This window comes from Coregonus clupeaformis, unplaced genomic scaffold (assembly GCF_020615455.1).
Source record: "Coregonus clupeaformis isolate EN_2021a unplaced genomic scaffold, ASM2061545v1 scaf2498, whole genome shotgun sequence".
NCBI lineage: Eukaryota > Metazoa > Chordata > Actinopteri > Salmoniformes > Salmonidae > Coregonus > Coregonus clupeaformis.
In genome coordinates this window covers 40923-59046 of record NW_025535952.1, presented here as the reverse complement: position 1 = coordinate 59046, position 18124 = coordinate 40923, and the positions used below count along the sequence as shown (strand labels likewise).

General features: G+C 44.0%; 1 protein-coding gene across 1 annotated transcript in view; it reads left to right on the top strand.

The window, feature by feature from the left end:
- The window catches only part of adamts18 (ADAM metallopeptidase with thrombospondin type 1 motif, 18), a gene marked incomplete at its 5' end in the record, with an annotated part of 53654 nt that overhangs the window by 11875 nt on the left and 23655 nt on the right, over nt 1-18124 (top strand). The window contains 9 exons of the mRNA XM_045219571.1: nt 4427-4694; nt 5217-5416; nt 5619-5702; nt 5810-5960; nt 6809-6914; nt 8143-8280; nt 8423-8576; nt 9529-9624; nt 10216-10364. Coding sequence (XP_045075506.1) covers nt 4427-4694; nt 5217-5416; nt 5619-5702; nt 5810-5960; nt 6809-6914; nt 8143-8280; nt 8423-8576; nt 9529-9624; nt 10216-10364 — 1346 coding nt within the window. The remainder of the gene's footprint in view (nt 1-4426; nt 4695-5216; nt 5417-5618; nt 5703-5809; nt 5961-6808; nt 6915-8142; nt 8281-8422; nt 8577-9528; nt 9625-10215; nt 10365-18124) is intronic.

Genomic DNA, 18124 nt, shown 5'->3' with positions numbered 1-18124 from the left:
TGTGAACAGAGTGCCCCGTGGTGGCGGTGGGGTTATGGTATGGGCAGGCATAAGCTTCGGACAAACGGACACAATTGCATTTTATCCATGTGAATTTAGAATGCACAGAAATACCGTGACAAGATCTCGAGGCCTGTTGTCGTGCCATTCATCCGCCGCAATCACCTCATGTTTCAGCATGGTAATGCACGGCCCCATGTCGCAAGGATCTGTACACAATTCCTGGAAGCTGAAAATGTCCCAGTTCTTCCATGGCCTGAATACTCACCAGAAATGTCACCCATTGAGCATGTTTGGGATGCTCTGGATCGATGTGTTCGACAGCGTGTTCCAGTTCCCGCCAACATCCAGCAACTTCGCACAGCCATTGAAGAGGAGTGGGACAACATTCCACAGGCCACAATCAACAGCCTGATCAATTCTATGCGAAAGAGATGTGACGCGCTGCATGAGGCAAATGGTGGTCACACCAGATACTGACTGGTTTTCTGATCCACAACCCTACCTTTTTTTAAAGGTATCTGTGACCAACAGATGTATATCTGTATTGTAAGGGTTGTAAGGGTTGGTGTGAGGTGTGACCCAGGTTCGGTGCAGGATATACAGTAGGCAGTAGAGATGGTGAAACAAGGATCTTTACTGGTGGTCCTGAAGCCAGAATACAAAATAACGGACTTATCACGATAAAAGAAAGGCGGAGCAAATAAGTCTCCAAAAACCGGCTGACAGCCAAAATACGAAATACTACATAAGACTGAAACAAATAACGAAACAGGGAGAACACTTCTCAAGTACCTGTTCATAGGTCTCCGATCAGACACTGCATAGTACTGCTGGACATAGAGAAACTAGCAGAGAAAACTGAGCAAGGGAACACAGGGAAGTGAGGGCATAAATACACAGGTGAACAGGTAGACACAGGTGAAACCAATAAGATAATGATTAGTCCAGACTGTGAGTGAGGAGGTGCCTAAGGTTGTCAGAGGATGACACCTAGTGGGTCGCTACGGAACTGCGACTCCCCTCCTGTAACACCCAGTCATGTGAAATCCATAGATTAGGGCCTAATTAATTTATTTCAATTGACTGATTTTCTTATATGAACTGTAACAGTAAAATCTTTGAAATTGTTGCATGCTGCGTTTTCTTTCAGTTTTTTTTTCTGTATAAATAAAACTGTCAGCCTGTGGTGATGTTTGAAATAGTATTTTACACCTCCATATACTGTAATGGTATGAATAAGGAATCTACAGTTGATGTTTTATAATTGTTTTATTTAATTGGAAAGGTGTTCTGTATCAATAAGTCAAACTTTCAAAGATGAATCATATTGCTATGGATTGCCAAATGTAAGACTTATGGCAGTTGCACATGGCCCATAGACAGAAATCTGACTAGTGAGTAAGTCAAATGCATTTTCAGATGTGTTACAGTAGCTTGGTGCCTTATGTTCTCTTCTTGATTGACCTTTGGCATTATGCCTAATTAATGAAAGGATATTATTACTTTTGACTTGAACCTCAACCCCTCTCTCCCCTACCTACTGCTCCATGTAATCATCAAACTGCACACACACACGCACGCACACACACACACACACACATACACACACACACACACACACAGACACACCACGGGGAGCGAAGGGTGTTGAAGAAAAGCTATCTGCCTCGGAGGATGACAAAGATGCTTGCTGACACGATTCCATAGAGAGGCTATCTCATACATCGTAGCCCTCCTCTAACATGTAAAGGGAAAGTGAATACCGCTGTGTTTCAGCTCTTTTCGCTAATCAAATTGATTCAGTCCCCTCCAGTACTAGCTCCGATAACAGGACCATGCTGATGTTTGAAGATTAATGGCCTCCCGCTTAATGTGTTTTTACAGGCAGTCTCTGAGAGGTTGTCTCAACACTTTATTCCTTTTCTTTGGAGTGTATTGGAATCCTTTACATGAAGAGCTGGTTAATTAAAGAGCAGTTTCTGGCAGAGGTCTGTTCAAAGGGACTTTTTTCACTTTGGGTTGTTGTTTCTGTTGACCTGCAAACATTTTAGACACTACTAGTTAGGAACTTCTCTGACAACCTTTTACCAGTTACTCTCTGACTGCACTATCATCTATAAAGCTGTCTTGCATCATGCTACTTTATATTTTTTTCACTGTATCTGACAGCTGTATCCATGGCGACTGCCAGTACTTAGGTTGTTCACAGCAGTTTTTTTACGGCCGTGTTTGAGAGGTAAACTACACTGTAACTGAAAACTGTAATTTATACAGTAATGTGGGGTATTATCAACAGTAAAATACTCTGAAATGTTTTACTGCAGCTTACTTCAAATTATGGTGCATTGTGTGAAAATTTTGTGGACGAGGAAATAATTGATTTCATTTAGAATGTTACTGTTCCTAGAATACTAGGGCCGGGAAGATACAAGTATCGCAATACTGGTTAGTATCGTGGCAAGGAAACAAAACACGAAGCGTATTTAACTTCTTTAGGAAAACAGCACTAATGTTGGAAACAAACATCATTATGTTGTCATCCAGAGTCACAAGTATTTATTTTCCAAGCTATAGCACACAATACAGCAGGTTTTTAAAGGACCAAAGAGTTTGGTCTGCTTCATGTTTTTACTTTTGGGTACCATATCTTTGGAACGCCAAAAACCTTTTGGGTGCATATAATTGTTGTTTATGGCTCATTAACATACAGTACCAGTCAAAAGTTTGGACACACCTACTCATTCAAGGGTTTTTCTTTATTTTTACTATTTTCTACATTGTAGAATAATAGTGAAGACCTCAAAACGATGAAATAACACATATGGAATCATGTAGTAACCAAAAAAGTGTTAAACAAATCAAAATATATTTTATATTTGAGATTCTTCAAATAGCCACCCTCTGCCTTGATGACAGCTTTACACACTCTTGGCATTCTCTCGACCAGCTTCACCTGGAATGCTTTTCCAACAGTCTTGAAGGAGTTCCCACATATGCTGAGCACTTGTTGGCTGCTTTTCCTTCACTCTGCGGTCCGACTCATCCCAAACCATCTCAATTGGGTTGAGGTCGGGGGATTGTGGAGGCCAGGTCATCTGATGCAGCACTCCATCACTCTCCTTCTTGGTAAAATAGCCCTTACACAGTCTGGAGGTGTTTTGTCTCATTGTCCTGTTGAAAAACAAATGATAGTCCCACTAAGCCCAAACCAGATAGGATGGCGTATCGCTGCAGAATGCTGTGGTAGCCATGCTGGTTAAGTGTGCCTTGAATTCTAAATAAATTACAGACAGTGTCACCAGCAAAGCACCCCCACACCATAACACCTCCTCCTCCATGCTTTACGGTGAGAACTACACATGCAGAGATCATCCGTTCACCCACAAAGCGTCTCACAAAGACATGGCGGTTGAAACCATTGCTCGTGTTTCTTGGCTCAAGCATGTCTCTTCTCTCATTGATGTCCTTTAGTAGTGGTTTCTTTGCAGCAATTCGACCAAGAAGGACTGATTCACACATTCCCCTCTGAACAGTTGATGTTGAGATGTGTCTGTGACTTGAACTCTGTCTCGAATCAGAGACCAGTTTCTCTAGCCTTTTTTGCACAATCTATACTTTAATTTTTTAAATTCCATAAATTAACTTTTAAGAAGACACACCTGTTTATTGAAATGCATTCCAGGTGACTACCTCATGAAGCTGGTTGAGAGAATGCCAAGAGTGTGCAAAGCTGTCATCAAGGCAAAGGGTGGCTATTTTAAGAATCTCAAATATAAAATTGGAGTGGCAGCAAGTCTTGAACCTTAAATGGTTGACCGTTTTGCCATGTCGTTTTGGTCTGTTTTGCCCTGTAGTCGCCCTGTATTTGCTAGTTTGAAAGCCTTTGTTAAGGCCTCTAAAAGTGCAAGTAATATAAAACACCAAATATGCATTAATATGTTGTAATGTATACAGTAGGTGTACTGTAATATGAAATACAGAATTTTACTTGCCACTGAGCTGCCTGTAAGTTACTGTCAAATTCACTGCTACCCCTTTACAGTGTAAGAGTTGATTCTAGATGGTCTCTGAACCCATGTGTTGAGGAGCAGCTGCCCCAGAATACCTCTGATACCCTTTGCTATCATCCTGGCAGACAGTAAGTCACATTCCTGTGGGAGCCTAACCAATGGAAACATCTATGGAGACACCACCTTGTCCCAGGGTTTCTTGTGTCTGTGTCTGGGATGAGATGACTCTCTCTATTTGTACGTCCCTTCAGGCCTTATCTAAGAACTGCTGACAGACCTCTTACTTACACCATTCCTTAACACATGCCAATCTACATTACTTATTCCTGATCACACTCTCATCTTCATCCCCCATGATGAATGTTTAATGTTGATGAATAAATGTAATGCCCATGGGTGTCTGTGCTCTCCAGTCAGGTCTGATCCGGATGTCTGATGATGAGTACTTCATCGACCCCTTGCCCCAGCACCTAGCTGCAGAGCACAACTACAGCTCCCCGAGTGGACACCACCCACACGTGGTCTACAAACGCTCGGCTGAACACAAAGTCCATGGTGGCCAGAGGTCCATCCACAGCTCCCAACCTGACAACCCATATCTACAGCACCATCACCACCGTCACCACGACTACCAGCACGGGAAGCTGCAGAGACAACACTTCTGTGGACGCCGCAAGCAATGTATGTAAGGGAACATCCTTATTATTATGACTGCCTTTGATGCGCTCACATGAGAAAAACACATTACAGTCACGTGGGACAGTGTGTACAGGACAGTGGTAGTAGAGATGGTAGAGAGACATGCTTTGTAGTTTTATCACAGAAACAGAATGATAACAATGCAATAACATAAAAAATGAAGGTCAAAATGTCCAAATATTCTGCTACTGATTGTTTATGATGTAATGTGTACAATGTACTTTGATATAAATAGTGCTCAGATAGCGTAGGGGTATAAAGTAGCTGGGCTTTATTGAAATGAATACTCGGAAGTAGCATGAGGAGTGAATGACTGTGAATATTTCCTGCTCTTTCAACACTCTGCCAGCCCTGTGCTCTTATCAGGGAAAGGTCCAGGAAAAAGGAGGAGCTGTCATTTGAGCTCCTTTCCAAAGCATTTCTCTCTCTCCCTGTCTCTCTTTCTCCCTCTTCATATCTCTATCCATCCCTACCTGCCCTCTATCCCCTTCCATATCTCTGCAGACACTCCCAAGCCCCCTGCTGAGGATCGTCTCGTCATGCCTGATGAGTTTGAGCTCCCAGGCAGGGTGAAGCGATCACCCATCACGTCTAACAAGGTGGGGGGCCTGAATGTGGAAACGCTGGTGGTGGCAGACAGGAAGATGCTGGAGAAACACGGCAGAGAGAACGTCACCACCTACGTCCTCACTGTTATGAACATGGTGAGCATGGGAGGGACTCCAGTCATCAGTCATGTAACATATCCCAAAGTAGATTTTATCCTAAAGCAAAACCCTGGCCTAATGCTTGACAAACAATGAATGTCATGATTTATGTATTTATTTCACATAAAATGTTAAGCAACGATTCATTTGAAACGAAATGTTAATCTAAAACTGGCAATCTGGGTTTGTTTTGTTTTAGGTTTCCAGCCTTTTCAAAGACGGCACCATCGGAACTGATATCAACATTGTGGTGGTCAGCCTGCTTCTTCTAGAGCAAGATCCAGTGAGTCACATCGATCTGAGTGCCTGACAATAAAATCACCAGCCTCCCCAACGTCATGAATTATCCAGTCTCCCCTTATGATCTATTCCTCTCTGTCTCCTCCCCAGCTCGGCCTGTCCATCAACCACCACGCTGACCAGTCTCTCAACAGTTTCTGCCAGTGGCAGTCGGGCCTGATTGGGAAGCGCCACGACCATGCCGTGCTCCTCACCGGCCTGGACATCTGCTCCTGGAAGAACGAGCCCTGTGACACCCTGGGTAATGTCTCACCCCAGGGGGAGGGGATGGTAGGGGTGGGGGCGGGGGGGTGAAGTAGGTCAGCCAGGGCCCCTGAGATGACTGTTGGAGATTAGAGCCCTTAGTCATGGTGCTGCTGGGGAATTAGACTGCACCAGAGATCATGGGGTCACTTCCAGGGTGGGCGGGATCCTGCATGCTCTGCCTGGATTCCCTCCGGCAGGGGATTTCACCTGCACTAAATACACCCTTGTATAAACTCACGAACACACACATAAACACAAGTATGGCCATGCATACACGCACACACATGCACACACCCACACACATCTTACAAACATTCCCGCTCTCTCCTTCTCTTCAATAGTGTGAACGATTGGCAGCATTGTCAGATCAGTTAAAACTGAAGCATCAGCCAACTATAATTAATTCATCTCAAAGGCTCCAAACCACAAGTATGCACTTTGGGAGGTACAGTATGAGGAGCAAGCGAGGCCTTGATTTAAATATGCTCTTTGTAATACAACCAACAGTTTTCATGCTACAATCCATAGCGTTCATGCTCTCTGTGGACCATTTAAAACCGTAAAGACTGCATTTATTGCCGTGTAACAGCAGTCTTGGCTCACTCTAAAAGCAGGATTTTTGAGGTTGGTGATAGTAATGCCTGTATTGAAAATAAGTTTGTCTTGTAACACTGCCTATGGCCTTCCTTCTCCCCAAACAGTTATGTTGTCTGATAGTTTTTGTAGATAGACACAGTAGCTTTGTATGAATACATATTTGAGCCTGATATCGCCCTTACCATACTCTTTAACTTTCCGCCTCTCCTCCTCTCCTTCTCCCTCTCCCTCTGCTTATCTCTGCAGGTTTTGCTCCTATAAGTGGAATGTGTAGTAAATACCGGAGCTGTACGATTAATGAAGACACAGGACTGGGCTTAGCTTTCACCATTGCTCATGAATCAGGCCACAAGTAAGTCCATCAATGCCCTTGCTATTAGCATTAGCCATTAGCTTTACCTTCACATGGAGCAGAATAGACCCCCATGAATTTTAGGAGAACAGGAGAACACCTAGTACAGGTGATGAACGTGTTACTATACAACAATGTATTCGTGGGACATTAGTCCTAACAAATGCATGCAAGCTTCGTTTTTATAGACAGCCATGCTTAGTTGCAATGTGATGGCTTGAGTCTACAGTGCAACATCAAAGAAGAATAGGTCCATTTAAAGAAAGAAATACAGACTAAAACAGTAACATTACGCTAGCAAACTACTTAATTTGCTTCATGACAATGTGTGAAACCATATAAAGTGCCACAGGCGATGGGTATGCTCTGTTTGTGTTTACACGTTTCCATGGAGATAAGAGGCAGTTTATATTTGACATTTGAGATTAAATTATTATGGTAAAGCCCTTTGTGTGCTTGGCAGTTTCTCAACACAAACTGGAAAGAACCTGTTCCTTAGATACACCGAGCTGGTAACATGTCAGAATTCCTGTAATTTTCAATGGCTTAATCACTTTGGTGAAATTAATAGGAATCATTCCCAGAATTTGCACATTGTTCAGATGAAAACCACTTCCAGGCCAAATACCATTAATCACTGACAAATTGAGGAGAGGTAATTTCTAAATAGATGACGTCGTCTTTTACAGACTAGCGAACCTCAGCTATGTACTGTACTGTAGGAGGGTGGACCTAAGCATTTTTAATACTGTATCAACACATGCCTGTTTATAACACATCTGTTTCTAAACCAAGCATGAGGCTATGTTAGAAACGTGTGACCCATCATGCTCCATGGAGCTTAACGAGTTTTATAAAAATAAAATGTTGTAAGGTTACTTGGGTAAGAGTTCCAACCTGACCAGTAGAGTTCTGACCTGAGGCTGGACATTAACAGTCTCTCTCTCTCTCTCTCTCTCTCTCTCTCTCTCTCTCTCTCTCTCTCTCTCTCTCTCTCTCTGGCTGGCTGTCTCTCTCTCTCTCTCTCTCTCTCTGGCTGGCTGGCTGGCTGTCTCTCTCTCTCTGGCTGGCTGGCTGTCTCTCTCTCTCTCTCTCTCTCTCTCTCTCTCTCTCTCTCTCTCTCTCGCTCTCGCTCTCTCTCTGGCTGGCTGGCTCTCGCTCTCGCTCTCGCTCTCGCTCTCGCTCTCTCTCTCGCTCTCTCATTCTTAATGATCTGTCTCTCTGGCAGTTTTGGGATGATCCATGATGGAGAGGGGAATCCTTGTCAGAAAGCGGAAGGAAACATCATGTCTCCAACCCTGGCAGGAAACAACGGGGTCTTCTCCTGGTCTGCCTGCAGTCGCCAATACCTCAGCCGCTTCCTCGGGTAAGCCTTATAAATTGACCTCTGAGATGGCTGCCATGCATGTAATGATGTAGTTTGGTTCTCATGCACCTGTTTGTGTTTAGGAGTCCTTAATGATAGGTCCCTGTCTGATAGTTCAGTGTTTCTTGGTTTTGTTCCACAGAACAGCTCAAGCATCGTGTCTGGTGGATGAGCCCAGGCAGATTGGGCAGTATAAATTCCCAGAGCAGCTCCCAGGCCAGCTCTATGATGCTGACACACAGTGCAAGTGGCAGTTTGGCTCCAAGGCTAAACTTTGCAACCTGGACTTTGTCAAGGTACCTGACACTGATAGGCACATTCGTTAGTGAGTTGCATGAAACTGTCTGACAAGTGTGCTACTGGGAAAACTAGGTAGGGTTTAAACCAGTATTATTTAATTTGCATGATCTTTGTGGGACAAACCATTCTATGTCCAAAACAGCCGTATTTAACCTCCCATTACATTATTCAAAACGGGTCCAACAGACTTGAACACAACCCTAACGGGAATGGGCCTCTATAAGCTTCCACTATACTACATTCAACAAGACATGCATTGATATGCAAATCCAGCATGAATAAGGAACGGGTCAAGAAAAGGAGGTTGTGTGTGGGAAATCAACATCCACGCCAGTCCATCTGTAGGATTAGTGCTCATGGTATAGCCTGCTCCATTGTACATCCCCATACAACCTTTTGTGTTCTCCTGAACCCCAGCCCTAAATTTGAATCCGTCTCCTGAACCGCGATGTAGGTGACTCTACATCTTAATTAACAAGGATTTGGGATGTTTGCCTCCCCGTGTTTCTTCCCCCTGTTGGGATTCTGCGGTCGTTTCGCACGGTGCAGGGGAGCTAATTAGCCGCGTGCTCTGCTCTTACGGCTGGTCGTGGCACACTAGCCCAGTCAGTCTGCTGCAGAGCTAGATTAACACAGGGGGACTAGCTCTCTCACAACCCCAGTCTCACTAGCTGTCTGCCAGATGCAATCGGGCGGCACGCCAGCGTGGCACAGGTCCACCGCATGGCTCCCAAGGCCTCATCTCTCCATACTTACCGCTGCATTGTGGGAAGAAATAAAATATACATGAATAGTGTGTTTCAGGGAATACAATGATTGGTTTTGACAGGTTTTTTGGAAATGGGGGGTTATTGCTTGTAACCGTGGTGTTGGTGGTGTAGTGGTGGTGTTCTGATGAGGGGAGGCAGATGCTGGACTCACTGTTTGGTGTGTCTGGTCACTCTGCAGGACATCTGTAAGTCACTGTGGTGCCACAGAACAGGTCACCGGTGTGAGACCAAGTTCATGCCCGCTGCCGAGGGCACCAGCTGTGGGACTGACATGGTAAGTGTACCATCTGTTTCCATGGCAATGTTGTCCATCGTGAATGGGATGGGAGGAGACAGAGATTTCCCTCTAACATTATCACTCAGTGTAACACACTTTCAAACACACACAGCCGTAAAAACACACAGGGACGCATACACAAATGCCCAAGGCCCAAGCACATGCACAAAATACAGGTTCACTCACAAATCCACATATACACACACCTGCAGGAGCGTTTCTGTGCATTGTTAAATGTCCCATAAGGACACAAGGCTCCTATTCTTTTTCCTCAGTGAAAGATGATAGTGGGAGAGAGAGAAAGGTGGTGATGTGTGTGAGTGTGTGGTTTGGCTCAGATAGGCCTAGGTCTCCAGGTGTGGTGCTGGGCATTCACCCAAACCAGCAACCTCAGCCATGGGGCAAGCCAAAGATCCTACCACTGATACTAACTCAACTTTTTCATTTTTTCTCTCCACCCCACCCCGCCCTCATCCCCTCTCTCTCTCTCTCTCTCTCTCTCTCTCTCTCTCTCTCTCTCTCTCTCTCTCTCTCTCTCTCTCTCTCTCTCTCTCTCTCTCTCTCTCTCTCTCTCTCCTCTTTCAACAGTGGTGTCGGCGAGGCCAGTGTGTGAAGTATGGTGACCACGGTCCGAGAGCTGTCAACGGTCAGTGGTCAGGATGGTCAGAGTGGTCGGACTGTTCAAGGACCTGTGGGGGAGGGGTGATGTACAGGGAGCGATCCTGCACCAGCCCCAGGTACAGTACTGTTAGCTATACTAGGGGGTCAGGTGGGGTCATAAGAGTTCACTTCTTATTTAGAATCTCTCTCTGGGCTCTTTTTATGCATAGCCTACTAGGGGAGAGTGGGGTAAGTTGAGCAATTTTTACATTTAGTATCAGTCTGTCAAGGGAAATATAGTATTATTTCTAACAAAGATATCTACATATATATCAGCATGTTGTGTATCCCTGGAAATAATCAGAATTCATGTAGAAATTACAGTTTTGAAAACATAGCTTCTCCAAAGAAAGTGGTATCTTGGCAGAACTTACCCCAGGTATGGGGTAAGTTGAGCCATCGGACAGGGTAAGTTAAGCCGTCTACAAATGAACATAGGCCAGGCCCTGTTGTTACCTCACATCCAAGCGATAATGCCTTGCATTACGCCTGTGATGAAAACACTTCAATTTGCTCAACCATTGGCTCAACTTACCCCATGGCCATTGGCTCAACTTACCCCAAGGCAAACATTTTGACTATATTAGCCCACACAGCTACAAGGATGCACTTTCATGCTAGGTTTAGGACTTCATATTCACGCTTATAGAGACCTCAACTGACGTATAGAACAATCTTAAAATGATCTACTTGAAAACGTCTATCACACTAAATTCATTTGACCTGGTGAAAATCAGTTTTTTGGACCTAACTTGCTTACCACTTTTTTCCATGACTCCATGAAAGGATGACATCTTCCTAAATATTTGGTTGAATGATACATTTTGTGTATAGTTTCCTAGAAACATGGGTGGCTCAACTTACCCCACTCTCCCCTACCTGAGACTACAACACATAACAAGCCTAGATTTGCACTGGGTGAACTCAATTACTCCTGGTAATACCCCAGAGAGGATTCTTACTGTGATAGTTACTCCTCCCTCTTTTGAGGCATTTTGTCTTGTCTAGTAGAGGTAACGCTCCATACAAGATGGCTGATGGATAGATGAGCTTGAGGCATGAGTAGCCACATTTTACCTCAACTGTTGCTTGTCTTCTACCAGCACTACCGTAGAACACATGCAGAGCTCCACAGACAGTGTGTCTGCTCTGTGCAAACAGAACAGGGTTGGATTTAGACAGGTAAACATGGCCTTCCTCCCAGTCAGCTCCCCCTAACTTACTAACTGAGCACCTGAGAGCGTGGCCTGCCTGGCTAGCTGCCTGCCAGTTGGCTGTCAGCCCATTAAACACTATTATCTGTCAGTCTACAAACAGACAGCAGGCCAGATTAAAGGGTTCTCTCTCATGCCAGTTTAACCTGCTCAGCCCACAGCGCTACTCAATGCTCTGCCTCAAGCTACTCGTCCAATCTTCTGACTTACCTAGGCAACACAAACCTCTTCTTCTTCAAGCATTCACAGCCGAGGCAGACACTGAGCACACACACACACACACACACACACACACACACACACACACACGTAAATATAGAGAAGTAGCCCCAACACTGGATACAATTCTCAGGTTCATATTAGTTTGTCAGTTAGATCTTCTGTGCACTAAATGTCTCTCTGCTAGATTGTTCTCATAATACATCTGATTGATGTCAGATTGATGTGAAAGCTCAAGAAGAGCCAGATTGCATCTGACCTTTGGCTTCTGGATTAATTAGAGATTACGAGTTCCCTCTGAGGGCAGGTTTGTCTTTGGAGGGCTTTGCTGCTTCAGACAAGGACAAGGAGCTGAAAGAAGGAGGTACATTATTGATGGACAGGTGGCTTAGATATCTTAGCATCTGGCTTGTTCTCAGGTTTGTGTCTTGCGGGACGGGATGTGATCATGCCTATTGGATAACATCCAGGCGCTCAACCACTTTGATTGCGTCAATGATAATGACCTCAACTCAAACCTTTCCAGTGTGTTGAGAACACTGATTTCTTTGTTCCGTAATGTTGATGAATAAGACGATCTGTTAGTCACACCAATTAGACTATGATCGAGAAATGTAATGGCGGATATGATTTCCAGGGACAGTTGAGTGTGTTTGTGTGAGTGTTTGTGCGTGTGTGTGTGTGTGTCTGATGGTGTAAGCCCAGGTGTTTCCTCCCAGCAGTTTCAGCAGGTTGATGGAGGATCTCTCCTCTCAGCACAGGCAGGATAGAGTAACCTTCCCAGGCACAGGTGTCCCTATGCTGTCTCTGTGTGGAAACTATGTGGCTTGGGAAGTCCACCTTACCTTCCTCACTTACGTATGTCTCTTTTCGTTAATGGCGTAACGTTTCAATGGCTTTTACTTGTACCTCAAATCAATACATGCAGACAAAAGCAACAAAAAAACTCCCACATGCTACAAGGGGGAACCCTCAATCGGTTTGGATGTAGTGTCTCAGCAGAGAGTTGGAAACTACTTCTCCCTCTCCCCAACAGTCTGTCCAGTCAACAGGCCATATGTGTTGGAGGACTGACGTTGGTGAGGTGCTGTCCTCTCTACTGTACCTGATTGTTCACTTAATCCAGCCTGGACCAGCCTGGGGAGAGGGAGAGCCAGAGGCAGACAGACCCTGATATGATGCACGATACATAGTCAGTGATTAGCAGACAGACCATACATGGAGCTATAGAGGTATAATCCATGTTGATAAAAAAATTTTGCCATTAAAGAGGTATTTTTAGTAAGAAGCAGCCGCTAAATCTTGATTGATGTTGCGAATTGGGAAATCATGGCGTCAGTGGAAAAGGCATGACCTGAAATTGTCACAAGTCAGTTTACCTACAGATCCTACAGGATCTTAATTTGATCACCCTGTTGCAGGAGAACTTGTAGTGTATTTGAGGTTTCTGAAGTTTGTATTTTCCACTTTGACATTTCAGACTTGATTTTCCCTTACGAAAAATGCATCAACCCCTACAAAAATGTCCATTAATTATAATCCACATAATAATTCACATTTCCTCTTGCTGCAGGATTATTTTCCTGCTGTAGCAAACTGGCTCAAATTAAGATCCTACATCTGTACAGTATGGATCAATGGTAATTATGATACTTTACTTCTCTGCTGACTACTTTCTGGGTTTGTGACAGCTTGTGGTCCATTACAGTATTAAAATCATCTATAACTCCCTCCTGAGCAGTGTCTTCATTGACATTTCACCATTGAACTGTTGGATCTGTTTGTCCCCTTAAATCACATTTTAGCTCTGATCCGTGAGAATAGGAGAGTGTATTTTAAGCAAATCTGTCCAATTATTTTGGCAGCCCCCTCTTGGTATAATCTGTGGTTCTGAAGATGGATTACCCTCAATCTGCCGACATGTTTTGGCTATCAGACTGTAACATCCCTGTGTAGTTTACAGATTAGGGGAGAATATGTTCTCTCCTCAAAAACCACTAGAACATATTATATAATGTACTATGCAATTATATTCAGTAAAGATTATATCTTTGTTTGAAGACCTTTAAAATGTTTCAGAAGTTCCAAATCATCTTAAAGACACTGTTGATGGCTACCTAATATACATCATTACAGGTGTTGTAAAATATAGATTTCTTATCAGTAATATTTTTATTTTGTAGTGAGGGAATCCCCCTCTGAACACAGCAATCACCTGGCAGATTAAATCAATTAACAGTCCTGATAAATATGGCCATATACAGTGGGGAGAACAAGTATTTGATACACTGCCGATTTGGCAGGTTTTTCTACTTACAAAGCATGCAGAGGTCTGTAATTTTTATCATAGGTACACTTCAACTGTGATAGACGGAATTTAAAAAACAAAAATCCAGAAAATCACATTGTATGATTTTTAGGTAATTAATTTGCATTTCATTGCATGACATAAGTATTTGATCACCTACCAACCAGTAAGAATTCCGGCTCTCACAGACCTGTTAGTTTTTCTTTAAGAAGCCCTCCTGTTCTCCACTCATTACCTGTATTAACTGCACCTGTTTGAACTCGTTACCTGTATAAAATACACCTGTCCACACACTCAATCAAACAGACTCCAACCTCTCCACAATGGCCAAGACAAGAGAGCTGTGTAAGGACATCAGGGATACAATTGTAGACCTGCACAAGGCTGGGATGGGCTACAGGACAATAGGCAAGCAGCTTGGTGAGAAGGCAACAAGTGTTGGCACAATTATTAGAAAATGGAAGAAGTTCAAGATGACGGTCAATCACCGTCGGTCTGGGTCTCCATGCAAGATCTCACCTCGTGGGGCATCAATGATCATGAGGAAGGTGAGGGATCAGCCCAGAACTACACGGCAGGACCTGGTCAATGACCTGAAGAGAGCTGGGACCACAGTCTCAAAGAAAACCATTAGTAACACACTACGCCGTCATGGATTAAAATCCTGCAGCGCACGAAGGTCCCCCTGCTCAAGCCAGCGCATGTCAAGGCCCGTCTGAAGTTTGCCAATCACCATCTGGATGATCCAGAGGAGGAATGGGAGAAGGTCATGTGGTCTGATGAGACAAAAATAGAGCTTTTTGGTCTAAACTCCACTCACCGTGTTTGGAGGAAGAAGAAGGATGAGTACAACCCCAAGAACACCATCCCAACCGTGAAGCATGAAGGTGGAAACATCATTCTTTGGGGATGCTTTTCTGCAAAGGGGACAGGATGACTGCACCATATTGAGGGGAGGATGGATGGGGCCATGTATCGCGAGATCTTGGCAAACAACCTCCTTCCCTCAGTAAGAGCATTGAAGATGGGTCGTGGCTGGGTCTTCCAGCATGACAACGACCCGAAACACACAGCCAGGGCAACTAAGGAGTGGCTCCGTAAGAAGCATCTCAAGGTCCTGGAGTTGCCTAGCCAGTCTCCAGACCTGAACCCAATAAAAAATCTTTGGAGGGAGCTGAAAGTCCGTATTGCCCAGCGACAGCCCCGAAACCTGAAGGATCTGGAGAAGGTCTGTATGGAGGAGTGGGCCAAAATCCCTGCTGTAGTGTGTGCAAACCTGGTCAAGACCTACAGGAAACGTATGATCTCTGTAATTGCAAACAAAGGTTTCTGTACCAAATATTAAGTTCTGCTTTTCTGATGTATCAAATACTTATGTCATGCAATAAAATGCAAATTAATTACTTAAAAATCATACAATGTGATTTTCTGGATTTTGATTTCGTCTCTCACAGTTGAAGTGTACCTATGATAAAAATTACAGACCTCTACATGCTTTGTAAGTAGGAAAACCTGCAAAATCGGCAGTGTATCAAATACTTGTTCTCCCCACTGTAGGATGGTGTTTGATAGTACGAGCCTTTATAAGCTCTTAAAGATGCTTTACAAATGTTAAAACACAGCAGTTATTGTCAGTGTGTGCAGCCTGTGATGCTATCAGGTTGCAGACCCCTGGGTTAATATCAGCCTGGGAGGTCCAGTAGGCCCTGAGGGCAGAGGTCAGTAGGGCTCACTGGGGGCTCCGCACCGCACAGAGGGGAGTGTGATCCAGCAGGGAGGCCCAGCTCCCAGCAGGCCTTTGATTCAGATGGGAGTACTGGTGCGGAGTGACTGGGGAGGAAGCAGGGCAGCAAAGTAGGAGGTCTAGTGGTGGTTAGCGGTGGTCAGGAGCCTGAGAGAGATGACCCTGTGCAGTGGTGGTTGCTGTGTGAGGCACAGGGAGGAGAAGGAGGGAAGGGGAGGACAAGGAGGGGGAAGGGAGAGAGCAGGTGATGACTAGCCAGACAGGATGACCTCTAGTCCTCTGAAGTTTAGACTCATTGCTGTCGCCGGGAGATTTAACGTCCCTCTGGGATGCTGGAGGTACAGGATCTGCTGAGAGAGAGAAGAAAAAGGGTATAACAAGAAGTTAAACTTGGCTGGTTTCTTTTGTAGTCTGGTACCCCCTTATGAATGTGAGTGAGTAGTCAGCAATCCCCAAAAGTGTTTTTCAATCTACTCAGTATGGATCAGATACTGTACTGCAGGGTTCCCCAACTGGCGGCCCGCATGCCGAATTTGGCCCGTGGGTGATTTTATTTCGCCACCCCAAGTTTTCTGGAATTTATTCAAGGGCTTTTCTTTATTTTGACTATTTTCTACATTGTAGAATAATAGTGAAGACATCAAAACTTTGAAATAACACATATGGAATCATGTAGTAACCAAAAAAGTGTTAAACAAATCAAAATATATTTGAGATTTGAGATTCTTCAAATAGCCACCCTTTGCCTTGATGAACGCTTTGCACACTCTTGGCATACTCTCAACCAGCTTCACGAGGTAGTCACCTGGAATGCATTTCAATTAACAGTTGTGCCTTCTTAAAAGTTAATTTGTGGAATTTCTTTCCTTCTTAATCCGTTTGAGCCAATCAGTTATGTTGGGACAAGGTAGGGTTGGTATACAGAAGATAGCCCTATTTGGTAAAAGACCAAGTCCATATTATGGCAAGAAAAGCTCAAATAAGCAAAGAGAAACGACAGTCCATCATTACTTTAAGACATGAAGGTCAGTCAATACGAAACATTTCAAGAACTTTGAGAGTTTCTTCAAGTGCAGTCGCAAAAACCATCAAGCGCTATGATGAAACTGGCTATCATGAGGACCGACACAGGAAAGGAAGACCCAGAGTTACCTCTGCTGCAGAGGATAAGTTCATTAGAGTTACCAGCCTCAGAAATTGCAGCCCAAATAAATGCTTCACAGAGTTCAAGTCACAGACACATCTCAACATCAACTGTTCAGAGGAGACTGCGTGAATCAGGCCTTCATGGTCGAATTGCTGCAAAGAAACCACTACTAAAGGACACCAATAATAAGAAGAGACTTGCTTGATCCAAGAAACACGAGCAATCGACATTAGACCGGTGGAAATCTGTCCTTTGGTCTGATGAGTCCAAATTTGAGATTTTTGGTTCCAACCGCCATGTTTTGTGAGACGCACAGTAGGTGAACGGATGATCTCCGCATGTGTGGTGCCCACCATGAATCATGGAGGAGGAGGTGTGATGATGTGGGGGTGCTTTGCTGGTGACACTGTCTGTGATTTATTTAGAATTCAAGGCACACTTAACCAGCATGGCTACTACAGCATTCTGCAGCGATACGCCATCCCATCTGGTTTGCGCTTAGTGGGACTATCATTTGTTTTTCAACAGGACAATGACCCAAAACACACCTCCAGGCTGTGTAAGGCTATTTGACCAAGAAGGAGAGTGATGGAGTGCTTCATCAGATGACCTGGCCTCCACAATAACTCAGACCTCAACCCAATTGAGATGGTTTGGGATGAGTCGGACCGCAGAGTGACGGAAAAGCAGCCAGCAAGTGCTCAGCATATGTCGGGAACTCCTTCAAGACTGTTGGAAAATCATTCCTCATGAAGCTGGTTGAGAGAATGCCAAGAGTGTGCAAAGCTGTCATCAAGGCAAAGGGTGGCTACTTTGAAGAATCTCAAATCTAAAATATATTTAGATTTTTTAAACACTTTTGGGGTTATTATTTCATAGTTTTGATGTCTTCACTATTATTCTACAATGTAGAAAATAGTAAAAAAACGAAAAACCCTAGAATGAGTAGGTGTGTCCAAACCTTTGACTGGTACTGTATATATATGTATTTATTTATTCATATATTATATATACAGTGCATTCGGAAAGTATTCAGACCCCTTGACTTTTTCCACATTTTGTTACGTTACAGCCTTATTCTAAAATGGATTAAATCAGTTTTTTCCCCTCATCAATCCACAAAAAATATACCATAATGACAAAGCAAAAACTGTTTTTGCAACAACAAAAAAACTGAATTACGAGATTTACATAAGTATTTAGAC